Here is a 21,679-nt window from a genome sequence, read left to right as displayed (position 1 = left end):
GGTTAAAAATATAAAAGCTAGATAATATAGTAAAGTTTTAGACAGAATTCCCCAGAATTTCAATAAGTTATGCTTAACTTTTGATCTCATTATATTAATTAAAATACAACATGTTCTCCAGATGTCACTGTTATCTATCATTTGGAGGTTTATTCCTAGATTTTTGAATAAAAACAGGCTCCCACATGGGAAACAAAGATAGAAGCACTGGAAGCAATACTGAGGGAGCCAGTTCAGCTCATATGACCAGCAAGATAAAGCCAACAGCACTTAGAGGAAGGCCAGACTTGTGGTTATGACTGATCTCAGTTCAGTTCTTGGCTCTGCCACAAATTTCCTGTATAACTTTGAGCAAAGCAAAGTGTGTCTGCACCTCAGTTCCTGTGTGTAAAACAGAATATTCTCCTATCTCTCTTCCACCCTTTGACTAGCACATAAAACCTTCAGTGCAGTCTGTCTCTGTGTTTGTGTGCACCAGGCTCTAATCTTGGGTGGAGCTTTATCACATTAAAATAAGCAGGAGCCAGACCCTGCACATCCTGACAAATTTTCCCATTATCCTGCTCTTTTCAAAATGTCAGATCTTGCATTATTTAGGACTGAAGTTACTGCCCAAGAAACAGCCTCACTTTGCCAAGTACAGGAACACTAAAAGCGGTTTCCTTTTGCAAGGAAAACAAAGCAAATGATTGAAAAGAAGCTTGGAGAGCTGAAGTGTTTTGCCCAAATGAGAGAACACAGGTTTGGAAACAGAAGCCAGTTCTCCAGCAGTCTGGGCAACATTCCACATGGTAGATCCTAGTACCAAGAAAATCGTGACCAAATACAACACGTCCACGTTTAAGGGGCTTGCAGGTAGAAAGGTATTTCAGAAAAGAGGGTTCTGAAAGTAACATGGATCTTTCTGAATAATGAAGTGGTGAGAAGTTTAACTTAACACTTCTCCTTCAGCCCACACCCTGCCTCATAATAACTTACACTGATTATTGGCAATTTGCAAGTGCTTAAATTGCATATATATCAACGCACTGTGATCACCCTTGGGATCTTTTTGTTGAGGTCAGAGTTGAATCTAGTGCATTTTCTTGATAAAAATTTCTTATGATACAGCATCAGCAATGTTTCTGCTTCACAGAACGGCATCCCACCTTAGCTTGAGGCTTTTTTATTTTGAACTTGGAAATGATAAACAGTATTTAAAGATTTCAGAACAGAGTTTATATGCAATCTCTTTAGATCCTGAGGCTCTTGCTATTTATGTATTACAGTATTAAGATATGCAAAATTAGAAGTTAATATTTAATCTCTAATCGATGAGTTCATAAGGCTCCCACCTATGAGGCTAATTAAGCAAGGTGACTTCAGCTCACTTCACTACATTCTCTCTACCTTCTATTTCTTTTCACTCTTTTTTTTTCCCCTATTTGCTGCAGTAAAATAAAGAAACAGAAAAAAGGAAAGTAAAATAAAACAACAAAATAGGATTTTTTTCCAGCTACTAAAAGGAAGTACTGGAGGAATTACTGCAAAATGACAAATGTTGGGTGTTTGCATCTGCTCTGAGTTCTCTTTTCAGCTATTATAATTCAATTTTACAGGCCTGATTTATAACAATACATTTTCCTTCTGTGAACAAGCTGCAATTACTATTGCTTCAAAATAGTATCACTGCAACATATTAGAAAGATTTCACTAACTTTGAGATTTTAGCAATTGTTATTAAAAGGGAATGATCTTATTTTCTTAGAAGTACATCCTTAACATATGAACAATTTAGTTCATATGAAGAATTAAGTACATATGAACATTAAGTACATATGAACAATTATTTTGTCTTACTTCCTACTGCCATACATATTCACCTTAAACGTTTATGTATTTTAAAAAGTCATCCAACACTAATCAGGAGAAAAAAGGGGTCATTTGCTGCTAAAAAAGTACTAAGATTCAGTATATCAGAGAATATATTCTCAAAATACCAGTATTGTATGACTTGACCATTAACTGTTAAAAAATTAATACTTCAAATAATTCAGTAACTTAGCCTCTATCACCTTGTTTCTCTCAGACCTCATGTTCTCTGGGAATGAGAAAGAATGAATGGCATTATTGTTGTCCTGAGAGAATGGCAGGAGAAGAGGTCCCTCTTAATAGGAGTAGGAGCAAGCCAATTCCTTTCTTCCGGGGAAGTTGGAACTCTCCCCCTCAGCTCTTCATTTAGGGCCTATGGCTATTTTCTCTCCAGACAAAAAGGCACATTACCAAGACTCATGTAGTAAAGCAAAGATTTATAGAGTCTCAAATGCTTTGGTCACACAGACTTGCACTGTGAGAACATTTTTTTTTTTCTTTGTTAGTAGATGACATAAGTGTTACTCTTTATTATTATCAGTAACAAAATAAATTAATAACCACAACTGATTATTTGTTCTACACTTAGTGGCCACATCCTTAAATCCCAAAGTTTTCCCATATACTGTTACAGTACAGAGTAGATGACAGAGCAGATGATGTTTTATAGGGAGACAATATTCTAATTTATAGGAACTAAAGTGAAATATATGGAATCTTCTGGTTTAGTATGGAAGGTGCTTAGGATTCAATATAAAATTCATTAAGAACTGTGAGAATCTCTCTACCAATTCCTCAAAGAGCAGATCAGGCCTTTATGCTTGACCAATTTTGCATACACAAGTAGGCCCAGTTGGACTTAAGGATTTAAAAGGAAAGATCTGCTTTCTTACATTTAGGTATCGCGTTACTTCGTGGTACAGAAGTGGAGCTGGAGTTGTTTGGGATACGTGAAAGCCTATGCTGGCCTGGGAAAGCCTTCGGGAAAGGAACAGCCAGGTATGTTCTGCCATCTAGTGGGCCTTGCTCAGAAGAGACCTCTGTGCTCCTTTAAAACACGGGTTATGAAATGTAGGGAGAAGATTTGAGAGTTCACAGCTTTCTCTACTGGAAAAAACGAAGGATCTTTAGCAGCAGAAAATTTCCCATTTGAGTTAGGTTAGGGAGATGTAGACTGCCTGATAAATCCCATCTGAGCCATATACTTAACAATGCAGTTTCATTTTGAGATTTCAGTTTGTTTGGGTTTTATTTTCAATGTGACATTAAAATAGCCTTGTAAATCCTCCCAGTGACTGATTCAGGAGTCTCTGTATTGAATATATGAGCCTGTTGATTGGTGTTTTAATATGGAAGTTGCTGCCTCACATTTCCAAGGGAAGCCAATCATTGACAAAGTTGGATGAGGAAGTTTTCTAACTGTGTTGGTGGTTTGCTTCTAAGTACTATTGATTTTCCCATCTGTGACAGGAAATGTTATTTCGTCCATTTCTTCCCAAGTGGCAATTTCCCATTTGCTCTGCAACTGTCTCTGAGGATAGCTCATGCTCCAAAACCACTCTGAAGTGCTACTACATCAAATATAAAGTACACTTTACAGAGTACCAAAACAAGAACCAAACATCTTCACTGAAATCTCTGCCTAGAACCTCTCTTGTAACTGAGTCACTTCAGGGTTCAATTATGAAGGCATTTTAGAATCCCTTATTGGATATTTCAAACTCCTAAACAGTACAGGAGGACCTTTTCTTTCTCTGCCAACTATTTAAGCCTTTATTGAGAGGCAATGAGGCTCAAAAGCAGCAACCGAAGGAATTGCAAAGGAACACCAGGAATGTAAGGAAGTGCAAAAAAAATGCCCAACCCAGGAGAAAACAAAAGCCTTTCCTCTTATTCCAAGTGGAATTCAACAGCCAGCTTTGACTTTACCAGATCCAGCCAATAACTGGAAATAGCTGCAGATGTGGCAGGTTTGTATATTGAACTGGAGTTTATACTTCCCCAAATGAGCACAGGGTTTAGGAGATATTTTGATTTGCCAGAGTTTGCTGTCTTCTGCATTATAGAAATAAATCTGTTGTCGTTGTCTTTTCAAGTCAAAAATAATAGCATTTGCCTTGAATGAGAACATGGTATACACTGGCACACAACTAAAGCAAATGAGGAGGAGCTGAAAGTTTATTTTCTTTGAGACCCTTAAATAGCTCATGAGAGCTCTGACTTGACTTTTCCTACCTTTATGTCTCAAATATAAAGATCAATTGATTTGTCTGTCTGCTTTATGTCTAACTAAAATTCCTACATTTGTTTAAGTTCAGTAGATCCAGAAATAGAACGTTACGGAAGACAGAGTTTAAGACTTAGAATTCTTGGTCTTTTCATGTTTATTTGACTGTAAAAATATAAATCAACTTTTTAATTCTCTTGCTAAGATCAGAAAAACCTTAATTAGAAACAGAACTGCCTTTAGACTTATATTGGTGGTGTCTCATTTAATTCACTCAGTTTGAAGGTTCACATTTTGGTCATCAATGGTTTCAGAAGTCCAGTCCATTTGTAACACATTAATATCAAGGGAATTTAAATAATATCAAAGAGCATATTTTCCAAATGAATGAATAACCAAATATATTCCTTAGGTTACTGTCTCTGGGAAATGAGATAGCATTATGAGATGCTTTAATACCTCATTCTTTATTTCAAATATAAGCCTAAGTTTGAGAAACTCAATATATGGTCTTACTTATTTTGCAAATATATCCTATTCAAGCAAACGCCACTTATTTTACCTCCCTCCTGAACTGTGCATTCTTTTTTAGCCATTTTCTCAATTCTGTAGTGTCATTGGGATCCTAATTGGACACACGGGTTATTTTTCAAATGTATTTCTTTTGAAAAATCAGGTTAGACCTTTTTATTAGACTTTTCCCTTGCTTTTATTTTCCCCTCTGTTTGTTTCATGTTTTAGTTCTGAAGTAGAATACAAATACAACATAATCCTTAATCTTCAAATAATTTGAGGCAAAACTAGCAACATTTAGACCCACATGTATAAATACTTTCTGGTATGTCTGTGTGCAAAATGTGTACTTTCTACATTTTCTTTTTCCAAAAGAAATGTGTGAGCATTTTTTTCTGAATATTTTCATTACTTTGAAGGCTCCTTACCTGGCTGGTAGACAGAGGGCTTTATGCTGGCAGTAGTAACAACTCTTTTTGAAGCAGCAGAAGGAGCAGGACTTTCACTGTAGCTTCCAGAAACTGGCATTGGTGTATATGACTGGATTGTGTTTCTGAAAGCAAAATGTAGGTGTGAACATCTTTATAAAGAGCAAAAGTTACTGATCATGGAGTAACAGATCTGGCAGTGTCCAGAGCACTCCAAGAGGATCTCTCTGTGAGAACTACAGAGAGAATGCTGGGAGATTCATCAGTCTTTGTCGTTGCTAAGAAAGGCTTGGAAAATTCTTTGGAAATAAAAATTAATCAAATAAGATTTTAAGTAACGGCAAGTTTGCTGTTGTTGTCATCTCAGAAAATAGCTTGCTGAGAGAATATGATAAATTTGAAACTCTCAGTAACAAGGGATCCGACTTCACAAAGCTGCACACAAAGTTTGTATTTTCTTTTCCTCTGCAAAAGCAAAAAGGTCTGGTCTTGTCTAAGATAAGTCAACGAGTCATATCTGGACATAAAAATGCACTTGCTCAGCACAGTTATTACTATTACAAATGTTAATTAGTACTTATATGAAGTTATATTATTTTCAAAAATATTGAAGTGATCTTTAACATTTTTTCTGAAACTAATTCTTTTCCCAAGTTAGACTGAAAAATTTACATTAATTTTCCTACTGCTCAGATTCATCCTTCAGAAAAAACCCCATATGATATGCCATATTATGATGCTCTTTCTTCCAGTCCTAGAATAAAAACATTTTTTCACGATTCCAAAAATCAGTTAGAAACAGTTTTTCTCTATCTTATGGCTGAGATGGTGATTCTCAGTTTGATTACAGAAACAGATTTCAAAATATGCCTCTTCTATCTGCCAGTTACTTGAGGTGACTCTGTTTGTAGTGCTTGTGCTTCACAGACTGCTGAAAGAGTATCACAGTCAAAGCAAGCAAGAGAGAATAAGAAGTACAAGGAAGGGAAGCAACAGATAATGAGATGAGTGCAGTAAGAAAAACCCACTCACTACAGAACATCCTCCTTACTCACCCTGAAAACAGTTTTGCTTGTTTTTTCCTTTCAGTGTCACTCTCACTATGAACTAGATCCCTATCTATTTGTGCTGACAACTAATGAGTTATTTCCAAAGTGGGTTTGTCTATAGGAAAACATTTGTCAGCATATGAAAAGAAGCATCCAGCTTTCCCAGACTATTGGTCCATCTTGACTTTACTTTCTTTAATAGTGGAAACAGATGCCCTCTGGAGAAAACATGTTATAACCCTACATGGCAAACCCAGCAGATTTCTTCCAGTGCAGGTAAGAAACATTCTGAGAAATGGAAACTTTCAATTTTTAATTTTCAACAAAATAAACCTGTCCTCAATGTAGTTTGCTTCTATGACAGTGTTTCTACTATAGATTTAGTTTGCATAGCATTGCTGCCTCAGGCTAATTTATTTTGTCTATTTAGCAAGACCTAGAAATTTAGCTATTGCTACAATGGCTATAGCCAATTATTTCTGTACCTAGTCTAGGGCTTAGGCCTGGATTTGGGTCCACTGTACCGTGAGTGAACACGACTCCCCAAGATAAATTATTTTAGTGGGTTTATATTCACTGTAAATTCTGTTCTGAACCATGCTGTGGTTTTGTAACTGCCAAAACTGTTCTAAGCACTGTAAAACTTTCTGGTTTCCATTCTTACTGTCTATTTCCTGATGAGACCTCCTGTGTGGTACCTAAGAAGCACTGTGCTTTGGATCACTGGACAGAGGCATTGCTCCTGCCATAGCACAGGGACACTGTGGGCACTCTGGCTTCACCCACAGCTTTCAAAATCAGCTAAACACATCATCTGAAGACTTGTCCTTCTTTTAAAATCTGCTACTCAGGGTAAACTATACAGCTCAGTGCCCAATATTTACAATGTGGGTTAAAAGATTTTGAAATGACGTGTCACACAGCCTGAATCTGAAAATGTCATCCAGTCAAGAAAGTCTATTCCCAGGTGCATAGATCCAGTGGTTAGAAAGACCCATTTGAATCTCTCTTAATGCACAAAATAAAAAAAGAAGTTCTGAACCAGATTAGTAATACTTAAGACTGTCACGAAGAAAAATGGTTATTCAAAATTCAAGTGTTTCCCAAATATAATAGCATAGTAAAACCATACCCCCCCATTCATACTACCAAATTCAAAGCAAAATTAAAAGTAGTACTGAATCCTTTTAACTCTTTTACATGTTTATGATGCATTTTAAATACAGTAAGAAAGATAAGAAAGCTTATCAAAGAGAAATAAAGTGTTACACTACATCATTAAGGGTTTAGTGAAAGAAAGGATTTATCAGAATTTCTGCTGAAGAAAAGGAAATGGCATATGATTAAAAGAACAAAAAAAAAAAAAAAAGAAACAATAAAGAAGGAAATTAAGAAAGAATAAAAAGATGTTGTAAGGACCAAAGATGCTTTAATGGATCAAGAAGCACTGGCATCTCAAAAGCAGTGAAAGCAACCTAATTGAATTTATCTGTAGCAGTCAATGGCATGTGACACAGGCAGCAAATTAAATACCGGCTCTGAAAACTATTAGTTGTCAGAAAAAGGAAGAGTAAATATTTCTAAGCAGATCATTTTTATGTTAATGCTTCACCAGATGCCTAATAGTAGCAAGAAACTGGTTTGTTAAGTGCTTTTAAGGTAAAATAGCTGCACAAAACAGTTTTATACCTCTGCTTTGACTGGTAGCTGATGGAGGTGGAAGAATGCCGGTTGAAACTAAAATGAGACAAAAGTGGTATTTGAAAAAATATACACAAAAGATTGGGATATCTTGCCCTACTATGAATTTCCTATGAGTAAGAAAGGCTCTTAAACTAAAGTAAACAACATGTATATATTTATAATCATATAAGTATTACATTACATTTTGTTTTCTTATTTAAGCTGGGAATCACAGTGAAACCTGAAGAATGGTAACATAAGTCAATGAGCTGAGTGCTCTACAAGTCACTCTCATCTGATCTTGTTATTTGACTGTGAACTCCAATTATTTTTATTAACAGAAAAAGGAAAGAGTGATTTTTCTCAGTGTCATAAGTTTACACTGCATCAAATCTGAAAAGCAAACCCTGAATGAACCAAAAGCCAAAGATCAGAAGTGCCCCAGCTTGTGAGGCAGCTCAGACGACCCCATGGAAAGGACAGGCTGGTGTAGTTGAAGCAAAAACATCAACCCACCATGTTCAACTTTTGCCTTGCAGAACTTTTCTACTGCTACAGTCTTAGGTAAGCAGGTAGATTTTTTTTTTTCTTGGGGAAACAGCATAATTTCAGAACATAAATGAGTCATTTATGCAAAGGAAGTACTTGAAAGCGTGCACAATGTATGATCTGAGAAACAAGAGAATTCAGAATGAACAGAGCTCCTGTCTGCTGGGCAGTGCATGGCTACAGAGCATCAATCCCATCCCACAGGGGCACAGCCCACATTTCCCAGGACCACCAGGAGTCTGCCTTATGCCAATTATTTTCCTAACTTCTGAAGAACAGTTTTTCTTCCCTTTTCCATGGACACAGTGTTTGGATTAAAAATCTCTGGATCAGAACCTACACTTGACTTTTAGAACCATAATTGTAACTCTTTCCATTGTTTCTCCTGGTTTTGTATTCCCAGAGTGCCCTGCTTTAGCCCTCTGGATGGAATAACCCCTCCCTGAAGAGCTTCAAGCTTATTCAAAACTCTCCTGCTGTGCTTGCTTCTTTTAAGTAAGATTGTAAGTGGAACAGATAACAATAAATCAGAATTTTACTGCAGATGTAAAAGAGTAAGACAGTCTGTTAAAGATTAGTGATTTACTTCAAACACTCCTCTTCAGGAACATTATAAAGATTTTACTCATGTTAAGTGTTATGCATATGTTCACAAAAGCTAAGTCACTACAGAACAGGATCTACTAAAATTTAAAATCAGATTTAAATAGTTAAGGATATTGATAAAGAAATCCTCCCGTGTTTTCTTGGTGGATGTTTTTAAAGCATCTAAAAGGAAAAAAAATACCAAACACTGGAATAATGGTGATAAAATCTCAGCCTCATCTACCCGAGGATATCCCCATCCTGTAAAACACTGGTGTAATTAAGGTCATACATATATTTTTTTAAAATAAAATTATATTAAATGCTCAATACCTCTCTGGTATATGTAAGCTAAAACTGGATTTTTAAATCTGTATTTTGCCATGTTTTAGCTTGATTTCTGAATGAAAACTACCAGATGCTCAAAAATTTGAATTATAAATCAATTTAGAAGCCATTTTTAGTCCCTTACAAGTTAATACACCAGCTTTAATACATAACAATTTTAAAAACAAACATGGCAGAAGTGCACCAAGATAAAGAACCTATTTCAGCTGCAAGACAGCCATCCAAAACCAACCAACCAAGCAGAGTTCACTTCTTGTACTTGATTATCAGGGAACCAAATTTTTACAGGTCCTACAAGTCTCTGATTTGCCCTTATGTGCCAAGACTTGCTGAAGCCAAGACAGTAACATGTGCCTGTTGGTAACAGGGAAGCAGATGACAGCATCACACTTGTGTCATCCACTGACAAAGCAGCAGTGTATAAAGTTGATACGCTGTAGATCTTTTCTGTGTGACCAAAATAATTGCCAGGTGTCAGCAAGAGGCTTTAGGAGACTGATTAGAGCATTTCTTTTTGAAATGGACAGATGTTTTTCATAGATTCACAGAATCTTTGAGGTTGGAAGAGTCCTCAGGAAGAATCTGATCTAACCTGCTGAAAGCAAGGCCAGCTCTGAGGTCAGACCAGCTTGCTCCATATTTTAGCCAGTGATGTCTTGAAAACCTTCAAGAGTGGAGAAACACAGCCTCCCCAGACAAGTCACTTCCTTTCAAAGGGGCAGGAAAAGCAGCAATGGTCCATGACAATCTAATTTACTAATTTACTTTCAATTCCAATGCCTCAATATCTCAATGTCATCTTTTTATCCTCTTCAAAATTTTTTTTCACACTGATTAGTCCATGTTGGTACATAACTACAAATGAATTCATATGGTTTCAAGGCCTCACACTGCTTCCCTTCTCCCATTAAATGCATATAAAATTTAAGGGAAATGGAAAAAAGCTCAATCAAAAAACAGTATTACATTATTTCTAGGAAAGCCATTCAAATAGTGTTAGCAAGTCCTGGTTATCTTAATACTAATTTATTAGCTGTTTATATGTAAATTATGCATAATTGTTGCTAGCTCCATGGAACTAGATGATCCTTAAGATCCCTCCCAGCCCAATCCATTCTAGCATTCCATGATTTCCAAGGTAGGAATGAAAACAAGCTCTAAGGAAAGATTTAGATGGATCATAAGATGTAGACTGGTGAAACATGAATAGATGTGCTCTGTCTGGACAGAGTAGTCACCAAAGCTTCCATTTAATTTAATCTTCTGACTAATTTCAATCTTCAGCTGAAAGAACCCCTAAAATCAAGTGTAGCTCAGGGGAAATAATAGGTTTTGCAGGCTAATGTTTAATCAAACTCAAATATGCACAGTTATTATTGCTTGGAAAGCAAGGAGCCTTACCTGAATAGAAGGGGCTTCTGGAAACTAAAGTTACAATTGGTGTACTTCCCCTCATCAGCAGTCAGTTTTATTCCTTATGTTTTATTAGTTCCTACTGGGAACTGATAAAATACTGGAACTGATAAAATACTGGGACTACTTCCCCTATGTAAGTCCCATGGCTGTAAACAGACATGTTCACATCCTTAAACTGAAAACTCTTTTGATGTTTTGTTCTGTAGCTATTTCATTTTTGCATTGGTTTCAGCAATGTGAAGCCAACCAAACTGCTATTAAATACTTTCTGTGCCAAGCACTTAACTGTTCTTTGATTTTCCTGAGAAAGACCATTATACTTTTTGGCTTCATTATACTCAAGCCTTCAAACTTGAGTCATTAGTCAATTCCAAACATCATCTTTGTGTGATTCCTAGCTATTTTTTTAATCTAAAGATAAGACACAATGATTACAATCTCAAATGTATTGCTGATTTAGTTTTTTATTTTTTCTTAAGATTGTTCAAATTGTGTTCAAATGAGTCTTAAAATCACCTGCTTTTTCCTCTGTTAGTTGTCAAAGTGATATGAAAGCAGTGAAAAGGCTTGGAAATGAGGCAGTACAGCAGCATTCTCTCTTTCTAGTGATAAAAGATTCCTGTGATCTTGCATTTTCACCAAGAAAAAAAAAGGTCCATCATTCCACCCAGTGTCTCTAGACAAATATTTTCATTTTAGGATGGCAAAAGCAGTACAAACCAACCAAGTGAAACACCTCTGTTCCAAGAGGACCTTGTGGTCACACATCTTACGTAGCTGTTTCCTAGCTGGGTTGTTGAGCAGAAGATAAGGAAGGGGCTGTTCTTTTAAACATGTTGTGCTTTTTCCTCTCCCCATTCAATCCCTTCAGAAACTGAAAACCTCATATCAGAGAGCATAATACAAAATCCAAACAAATTAGGTTAAAAGAAGAGAGCATTACAGATATACCTAGACTGAGATGAAATAGCAGATGAAATAGTGGAAGCTGCTAATGACATGTTCTTGGGCCCATGGAAAGGCTTAGGCTGGGAAAGTGAGCTGGGGGCTGCAAGAACTCTGCAGAAGACACATAAAAGCATGAAAGCATGAACAAAATGATCTAACAGAGGCACAAATCAGAACCAAGCTCTGGCAAGATTCAGATACAGGAAGACTGCTGCATAGTTACCAGGAACAGGTTTTCTGTAGCACACATCTGCAGACTTACAGAATAACACAACCAAGCACATTCCTACAGAGCACAAGGCAAAATGCACACATTATGGAAACATTTTAAAACCAGACTCTATCAATAACTAAGAAAGACAATATTACAGGACAGGACTTTTGTCAATGATACATGCTTTTATCTGAAAGATCTGAAGATGTTTGACTCTAAATACAAGATAAACATTTTACTAGGCTAACAGTCCCAGACAGAAGATTGTCCTATCAAAACTAGACATAATAGGAATAATAAGTTCAGTAGAGACATTTTTTTGTCTGAAGCAGATACTAGGTAATGCATTTTCTTTGCTATGGTTTCAGCTGAGGGATAAAAATTACTTAAACCTTATCATTATTTTATGTGGAAGTGCCTCTCAGGCCAATTCTGAATTAGAGCATAAGACCTTATTCAAACCTCCTTTGCTGTGTGGAATAAAACCACTGCATTCTAATAGGTCATGGCTAGGTAAAAATTGACTAAAGTGAGAAACCAATTAGTTGGTATATACATAATGCAAGTCAACTAGCAAAAATTAATCAAGAAGTAGCGCCAAGAGAACATTTCCAATTCCATTTATACATACCTAAAGTATGATACCTCTGAGGTCTCAATTATTTAAAGTGGTTTATATTACTGGAAGTGTGTTTTTCCTTGGATTTTTAAAGCATGCTAAAACAGACATCTTCTCAGAATATTCATGTAGCAAACCCCAAAGGTAAAAGAATATTATGTACTAAAAACTCACTATCTCCAAAATTACTGTAATGTAAGTGACAGCTGTATAAATCCCACACATTTCCTCACAAGCTGTCTGACAGTTTTTAATATACAACTGTAACTCCCGCTGTGCTACAAGTGTTAGGAATGTATCTCCTTGAAACTTACTTCAGCTGAAAGGCTAATTCTCATTAGGAAATAAAGATCAGATAAATTTAATAGAAATGAATTGATTTAACTTACAGAGCAAGTCAATCAAGTGTCCACCATGTTTTACTGATATCTGCTGAGACACAGTAAGCTCAATCATGTGAGTAAATGACATTTTCTGATTTTCCACTTCTTGTCCTACTGCAGAAACACTATTAAAAGAATTTCCATTCACTGCAACTAATATGAGGAGTTGTTTTGGTTTTATTATAAGTGGTGTAAAAACATTTCTAATTTTAAGCCCAGAGTTGCTTTATGAAAATGAAGTTATTTTTAGCCCAGTTTTATTTTGTAAATTCTATGCAAACATGAAGAACATATCACAAAATTAAAAAAAAAACCACACTAAAAAAAAAAAAAACTAAAAAACCCAACCCCCTCAAAATATAAAAAAGCATATAAACCAGGTTACAAGGTTACAGCTTTTCATACTACATTCTTATGCTAAGAATGTGTATGCAGCATTTCCAAAGCCAGAGGGGTATAAAGCAATGGACCATTACCTTTGGAAGGAGGATGAGAAAGACTCTTGCACTACTGAGGTGGTGGCTGGTGCTGTCATCAGGCTGGCTGTGTTTGGAGCAGCAGTAGCAGGCTGAGGTGCTGAAGCATGTGGTGCAGGAGCAGCAGGACTGGGAGCCACCGGGGCATGCTCAACAGGGGTACTAATTAGAGTTAAATTAAATAAAACAAGAAGCATCTTAAGAAGGCGTGCATTTACATGGAGAGCATAAAACCTACTATGTTTGAACCTGCAGCTGCAAACATAGTAGCTGGCTGGGTTACTGAGGGAAAAGCACAATTATGCAAAGAAAAAAAAAGACATTTGTTCAGCCTTTTCCATTGTGCAGTTCAGACTGCAATGGAGTGTTGGTCCTGCTTGACTGAAATTTACCCCAGGTGTCAAAGAGCACTTCAGTCCTGCTCCCACTGATGCCAGTGGTAGGAAATGTGGCACCCAGGACTGAAATGGCTGTGAAGAGCCTGTCACAGTCTTGTGAGCTCATATAAATTCCATCAAATATATTGAAATGAATGATAATAATCTAGTCTTGTATCCTGTGACAATTTAAGTAACTTGTTGAACTACTTCCATCATGTCCTCCAAATCTGAGAATTACTCATCTCATACAGACAGACAAATGAAGCAAAGCTAGCAGGTTTTATTTAAAATCAGGGCATCACTGTACATAGTTGTCTTGTCCATGAGCAGTGGCCTAGAAACATAATGGGTATGTGTCTACTTCTTTAGACCTATGTCATAAGTATATTGTCACATCTCTGTGTTCTTAAAAATGACTCCTATCAGGGTGATGGAATTCGGTGATTCTCTTGCTCAAGGTACATATGCCCAAAATGCTCCTTCCTGAGCTCAGCAAGTATCAAATAACAAAAGAAACCTTACAGTTCCACAGCTGTTTCTTCAGGCAGCCTTGGCCTTCCAACTCTCTCTCTCAGCGATTTTTCCTAAGCAGATTTACTATCCACTGTGCAAATTATCTCATATTTTCTTTTGAAAGCAGAAGCACTAACTTGACAAATTATATTCCTCAGGACCTAGAACGAGTGTTTGGTACTTCTGAATTTGGGATACCCCTTGTTCTCCAAGGGACTGTCCCATTTCCCCTGTCCTTTACCTCCTCTTCTAGAGTTCAATAGTCTACATGACAGTGTCTTAATTCAGCTGAATATTTTGTTTGATTAGCTGAAACAGAAGCTGGTTGTTATGCCCACAAATCTCAGAGTTGAATGCAGCCCTCAATAAAAGCAGGAAATCGGTATTTTCTCCCTTATGGAGATTCATCTGCAATTATGTAGATATAAATAAGTTCCTGAAAATAATCATCCAGTTTGCAATTCTGGCTTTCAAATCCTTACACCAAGTTTTGCAACAGTTTTGCAGAAGTTCATCCATTGTAATATGCATTTGAGAGTCAGATGATTTCCTCCATCCTGATGCATTTATCATTTTCACAGCCTGTGTAACAGAGTAGCTGTGTATTATCCATCACAGCTAATCTGGTACTGAATTTCAACACTGTGAAATTTTCCCTGTGCCACAGTGGGTACCAGAATTACCCCATTAAAAGCTGTGGAGTCACAGCTTTCATCTTACATACTTATATATCTTTGATTTGGTAAACAGGAAAGGATTGAAACTATGCTGCACATAAAAATGGAACTTAATGTATATGTTAAAAACAAACACAAACTAGGATTTCACCTATTTTGTCTATTTGTACCGATGTGAAAGGGAATTTGTTCCAGATTTCAAAAGATTCAAGACTTCATACCTTGAAGAGTGCAGTGAACTTAATTAATTGCAACTTAATTGTAACAATCTCCAATATAATCAAAATACATATTCAGTGATAAATATTGAAAAGAAAGTAAAAAAAACCCAAACCAATCCATATATGTGGACATGGACCTGTGTGGAGACAGATTTGAACAGAACAAACCCATATAAATAAAATAAATGCAAATATACTAGAATACCTCTTAAAGTCTGAAAGAAATGCAAAGAAATTCTATCTTGCATAGTGTTTGTAATATTTCTTTTTATATGATTAAAATGTTGGAGGCTTGCTTACCTTCCTTCATGGTAGAATATATTAAGTATCAGAATAAGGAATTGGAATAAATATAAGTGAAGTGGATATAACCATAAAAATCAGACTGCTTTGGTTTCATAAATTACATGCAGTTGATAACATTTTCAAAACAGTTTTATAGAACATGCTCAAGACTAACTCGACTAGCTTTAATCTATCAATATAAATTTTACATAATTTTATTTGTATTGTCAAATGCAATAACTAAACTGGTTTTTTTCCCCTCCTCCTTTCTGTTTTTTTAGTCTGATTTTTCATTTTAGTTCTTCAAGCACAGAAGAATTTTAAGAATTGATAAATGTGAGTACTGCTTTATAAAATAGATCATCTAATGCAACAGCTTCATTATGACATGTTACAGAGGGTTTTTTGGTTGGTTGGCTGGTTTTTAAATACAACAATTTTGTAGACTTTAAATCTTTACAGTACTTTGTATTTGAAAAGAAATTGAAGAAATCAAACATCTTCATATTTGCAGTAACAAACATAAAAGTAAGTTAGGTAGATGAAAACAAACACACATCTCTTCTCAGCTGATTTTCACTCATGAAAAGGAACACAGATCAGTAGAGGTTAAGAGGATAATAATGGTTAAAAACCATGATGAGAACACAGCAACAAATGCACTCTAACATTTAAAATACAAGTGTAGATTGTACTTTTTTCTCTTGGTGAAGTCCTAAGTTCTGAGACTTTCTATCCCAATAACAAGGAGTGGATGATTAAAATAGCACTTAGTCTCCTTTATGTAATGCATGAAGGTTTTTGTGTTTCTAATCCTCCAACAGAACACTTAGAAAGAACCAAAAATATAGAGAACCAAAACTAAGATGGATATGGAAAACAATCTGTTATTTCATCATTTGTAGAAGAAAAGTGCCCGAGAAAGTATTTAGAGAAAGCGGTAATGCGGAAGGATTTAATATTTGAATATGGAAATGTTTGTGGAATCTACTGAAAATACAGAAATATCAGCTGCTGCTTCTCTGCTGAAGATGCTTAATGACTTGTCTCTGTATTGTGGGTGTGATCCTATGAGAGCCACGGAAAATGTAACTCCCACATGAACCAGAAGCTGCTGGAATTGGAAGAACTTGAACGTCTGCCTTTGAGGCAATGGGCATTTCCATCTGAAGGAGTTAGAGGTTGTTATTACCAAACCATTGCAAAGCTCCAAACCGGGTCAGTGATGCAGTTACACGGCACAGTGTACCTTTGGTTACTGGATGAAGCAAGAGGGGTTTTCTGGCCAACACCGGCCTCCCCCTGGCTTGTACCTGCTCCAAGCCTCACAGACCCCTTGGAGGCCACTGGCTGAGCATTGGCAGTGTTGGCATCCCTGGTGGATGACTTAGGAGGATGCCAAATACTCGAGGTCACATACTGGGGCGCATGCGCGGTACCTGTAGGCCTGGGTAACAGAGATTACAAGGGTGTTTGTAAATGAGGCACTTCCCAGGTAATAGCAGGGGTTTGAGGAACAGACAGAATTCCAGCCACAGATGGAGCTGGAGATCATAATGACAATGCAGATGAAGTAATCTTGATAGTTCATTGGTTAATTACTGCTTAAAACCAGGAAAGGCTTGACAAATTAAAAAAAGTACCTTGTGTTAAATAGGGAAATCATATTGCTGTGAATATCAAAATAAGCAGAGCTGTCATGGTAATGGAGCTGGAGAAAGGCTATGGTATGACAGATCACACAAGATTAAGATAACATAGGACAATAACACCAGTCATATATCAGAAATTGTTCCTGGCAAAATAAAATAATAGTTAAAAGAAAAGGAGATTTCAGTGAAGCAGCTGCATTGTCCTATAAATGGTTTTACTGGTGAAATTCTGGCATCTGCTGGTGAAATTCTATCATGCTTTGCTTGTTCTTTACAATTTAATTTAGATTCAGGGATCAAGAGTTTATTTGCTTTTTTTTTTATTATTAGTTTAAAAATAAACCCCAATTTTCCCAACTGCTCAAGTGCCAGTTGCCATCGCTTGTGTCATTATTAAAAAATAATGCTTGCACTCAGATATTAACTCTTTGCAACCTTCGTTCAAATATCAGCAATCTTAAAAAAAACCTAAAAATAAAAAGTGGTTGCATATCACTGAGGCAGGAATCAAAAGCAAAGAGAAAAGCTGTAGTACAAAATTCTTTTAATGACTAACTACTAAGAGGCCTTTCTTTGCTCTATTAAATAACTGGGCAGATTCACTCAAAAAATACCTGTGTATCAGTACTTGGGGGTTTAATTAATCGAAAACAACACATTTCTATACTTAACTGCAAAATGTTCTGAGATCCTTTAGGAGAAAACAACTTGACATGAAAGAAATTACACAGGGACTGTTTTGAATCTCATAACCCATTGTATCAATCTTGAGAATCAATCAAGATCTGACATATAAATATTCTTAAAAAGATAATCATATTTAGATTTTAAAAGCATCTTGAACAGTTTAGACAAAGCTTAAAATAGAAATTGGTCTTAAAACTCCATCACAAACTGACAGGACACCATTTCAAGAATATTTGATTTTAAACTTCTTATTTTTCAGGTTTGTAAGTTTTGAGAAACACAATCCCCACCTGTTCCACATCACAGTGCGTAAGAAAGAAATGCCTAATGAACCTACTTAGCTGAAGCCTCTACTTTCATCATCTGCTCAAACAGTGTATAAATTTCATGGTTTTGAGGTAAGAACAATATGGAGGAAGTGGAGATAAACACTTAACAGGAAGTAAATCAAACACAGCAAACATTACCTGTTTTCTGATGCTGCTGCAAGGTTTTCCTTGTCTCTGTGAAAGGAGGGGATACAGTATGAAATAAATGCAATTGCCAGCGACAGCAAAAAACTCCCACCCAAAACAACCAGGGCAGAAGAACATGGGCTGGGGAGAAATGTTTGGTTGCAAAAAGCATCCTAGAGTGGTTGCTCATAAATATAGCTGGAGAAACCTCTTCAGCTTTCCAGATGAAACCACCAGATATATAAGTTTGCTGTATTCCTCTTACTAGTTGCAAACAACTTTGTTTCAAAAATAAAATAAAAGGAAAATTAATGGTTACAAATGAGACATTGTATGTATGTATACAATTTCAGGAATAATTTTGACTTTAATAAGTTTCCTTTTAAAAAATAATTCAATAATATTCCAGCAGAACATACTTGGATGCCAAATCCAAGCAGTGAAAACAATCAGAGTTGGGCAGTCCTCATGGACCCGATATTTTGAAGTGATAAGCAGTTAAATGGTTAACAAAGACTTACACAAAAGGGATTTCTTATGCCTGGTATCACCTAAAAATTCTCTGCCCTATCCAAATACTAGTTTTCTCAACCTAAATTGGATTAGAAACAATTCCTTCAACTGGAAATCATTCCTTTGTTGAGGTGAGGATTAAGTCAGCCTCAGTTTCATGGATAGAGAACTGGGCTGTTATTCTGTAAACACACATACACACTTAAAAAATAACTGATCTGTTTAAAAGCAATTGTTTATCTGTAATTGTTTATCTGTAAGTTGACACAAATAATTTCATAAAGAATAGAACTCATGAGCCTTAAACACCTGAATTTGAAATCCAGTTAGTTAAGTAATTGAGATAGCCTCTCTATTTAGCAATTTAATGGGTGATTGTATCCCTTCCTATTTAAGGAATTGAAATTTCAACAGGTTTAAAGCTGAAATATGGCAAATGAGAACACTTTTCTTAAGTGGCATGTAAAATTACAAACCACAAAGCAAATGTCCTCATTTACCCAACTGAACCTTCTTCCTGAAGCATTCCTTGAAAGCAAAAAAGGAATACATGCACTTCTTTATATGGATTTGTTGGGCTCCAATCATTAACTTACATGTTTGGAAGGCTATTCTTAATATTTTTCACATTATTATCAGTACTGTGTTTTTGTACTTATACATTTACATGTATACATACAGTCACATATTCTTTCCTTAGTTTAGCTCCAATAAAGTTATAAAAAACAATCCAGTTAAAATCAGCAAAGGCTTCGGCACATGTGCTCTCTATGAATTTTTAAGACCTCTAACTAAAATGTAGCCCTAAAATACATTAATTGAAGCCAGATTTTGAAACACTGAAGTTGGGAAATGCCCCTCAGATGTGTCTGTCTGAATAAGATGTTCCTGTGGTCAGAAGAGCCTGCCTTGAACAGAAATGCCCCAATGATGGCTCACCACTCTGAAGCAATGAGAAACCAAACACTGTCTTTATGGTAAGCAAGCTGTGAGTTCACTGCAATGCCAGCTATGAAACAAGGTGCAGGAGGATGGATTAGAGACTGTGCAGGTGTGGAAGTGTTAATTTACCAAGAGCCATAATCATGCAACAATGTTAAAGGACACAGTCAGGGCCTGGGAACAAAACACAGCACTATTTATCTCCAGTGTTGCCAAATGCTCTATGAGAAATTACAGCCAAGACCAAAAGGCAGGCAGTTGGGGTCAGACTGAAGCAGTGCTAAGACTCTGTTGTTACAATTAATCTGATCATAACTTTTCTGCTCCAATAGCTGTGGCTACACTAATCAAGGCAAAAAGAAAGTCACTTGACTCAAGGTCACTTTGAGGTCGGTATTTCACAAAAGCTTTTTCCCCAAGTGGACCATGTTGGATAATGTTGAGCGATGATGGTAGAGGAGTTGTGGAGGTTAAAACAGAGAGAGAAGTATAGTAAAAATACCTCCACAGAACAAAAAAAAGGAAAAGGCAGAGAGTAAAGGGGAAAATGAGTTCAAAGGCACAGAACACTTCTTCATGGTTTTGCTTCCAGGACCTACTTCTCTTCCCAGTCAATAGGAGTAATTCCCATTTGGCTACCAAGAAGAAAGACTCAAGATCAGATGTGCCCCTGACTGGCAATACTTGCATTTTAAGGAACCAACAATTGGATTTCTGGCCTTTACAATCAAAACATTTTTTGCTAACTAAATGCAGAAATAACTTTACTTTTGAGCCAAATACATCCCTTGGGCAGGCTTAGTAAAGTCAATACCTTCACAACATGAAAGAATTTGGCTCAGAATACTATGAGCTGTTTGCATCTCTGCCTACACAGGCTGCTGCAATAACTGACAGTAGTGGAGAATAGTTTTGAGTTATCTGGGAGAGAATTAAAATGACTGTGGGGGATTTTTTTCTGACTGCAGTTGTTTTAGTCCCCACTGAAATGGCTTTTGACAGAAGGGCCTCAGTCAATGACTGTTCCGAGAGAACAGTGCAACTCCCACAGATTTCATTAAATGTTGGACCTGTATTTCAAACAAGACCTATTTATGCAATATACTATCTCCCCAATTCCACAGTATATTTTACAGTGGAAATGATGAAATATTTTCTTCTCATCAAACATGCTACATGATATGGTGCTAAGGCAGAGTGAAATGATAGAGTCTTTCCCTCCCACACACCAACAAGAATTACAATAGTTTGAGTAACTGAAATCAAAATTAATTTGCAAGCTAAGCTTGTGTGTGCTATTGGACCCTAAAAATAGCCTGAAGAATCTTCAGAATTTTCAATAAATGAGTATGTTAAATCTGAACTGTATGTACAAGACATTGGAATGCTTTCCCATTTTTTTTTTTTTCCCCATACTTTATTTTTGGGAAGCAAATGCAAAAGATTCCCACACATGTACATGTAGCAGGCAAGCTGAAATGTGGAGGTGGTGCACCTTCCATCTACCTTCTTCTTAGATAGTAACAGATCTAGACTCTCTCTTGAAAAGCTCTTCTCCGTTCCCCTAAAATGTGCAGACAATCATATGATGTGCAATGAAGACCTGGTGACATAAAACCATGATGTGTCCTGAGGGGCCACATGGCCCTTCAACTATTCTTTCAGTACTAAAGCAAAAAGTGAACATTCTAATTGAGTTTTTTTCTCTATACTGTCATGGAGCAAGACTATTTTTCTAATTTTACAAATGAGAGACTAAAACGTAATAGATTTGTTCATGGTCTAAAAGAAAGTCCACAGCAGTGTAAAGAACCAAAATAAGCTCTCCCAAACCCCAACTGAGCATTTAAAATATCAGTTCACTCTCTTTAATGAGGTATTATAGATTTTAAAATAAATATATATGTTCAGTTCATCAGTATTTTACTTAATTGAAAACCCAATATAGTCTTCTACTGAGTCTGACAGATATACAATCTTTTTTCAAAGGGGAAATAAACACACAGATTATTAGAGTCTATATTTATTTAAATTAAAAATTCTTTTCTTTTTAGTAGTCTAGTGT

The 21,679-nt window shown here is 36.3% G+C and overlaps 1 protein-coding gene across 12 annotated transcripts in view; it reads right to left on the bottom strand.

The window, feature by feature from the left end:
• LDB3 (LIM domain binding 3) overlaps nt 1–21,679 on the bottom strand; it is a 114,760-nt gene that overhangs the window by 11,526 nt on the left and 81,555 nt on the right. For 5 of the 12 annotated variants that reach the window (XM_072931438.1, XM_072931439.1, XM_072931437.1 and 2 more), the window contains 5 exons: nt 18,172–18,207; nt 16,615–16,812; nt 11,601–11,708; nt 7,758–7,805; nt 5,020–5,144 (listed from right to left, as the gene is read on the bottom strand). In XM_072931438.1, the coding sequence (XP_072787539.1) occupies nt 5,020–5,144; nt 7,758–7,805; nt 11,601–11,708; nt 16,615–16,812; nt 18,172–18,207 (515 nt within the window). Of the gene's footprint in view, nt 1–5,019; nt 5,145–7,757; nt 7,806–11,600; nt 11,709–13,289; nt 13,452–16,614; nt 16,813–18,171; nt 18,208–21,679 lie in introns of all 12 variants that reach the window. The other 7 variants (XM_072931441.1, XM_030276723.4, XM_030276728.4 and 4 more) reach the window with 6 other exon arrangements.

Source organism: Taeniopygia guttata, chromosome 6, assembly GCF_048771995.1.
Source record: "Taeniopygia guttata chromosome 6, bTaeGut7.mat, whole genome shotgun sequence".
NCBI classification, from domain to species: Eukaryota; Metazoa; Chordata; class Aves; order Passeriformes; family Estrildidae; genus Taeniopygia; species Taeniopygia guttata.
This window is presented reverse-complemented; position numbering and strand designations above follow the sequence as displayed.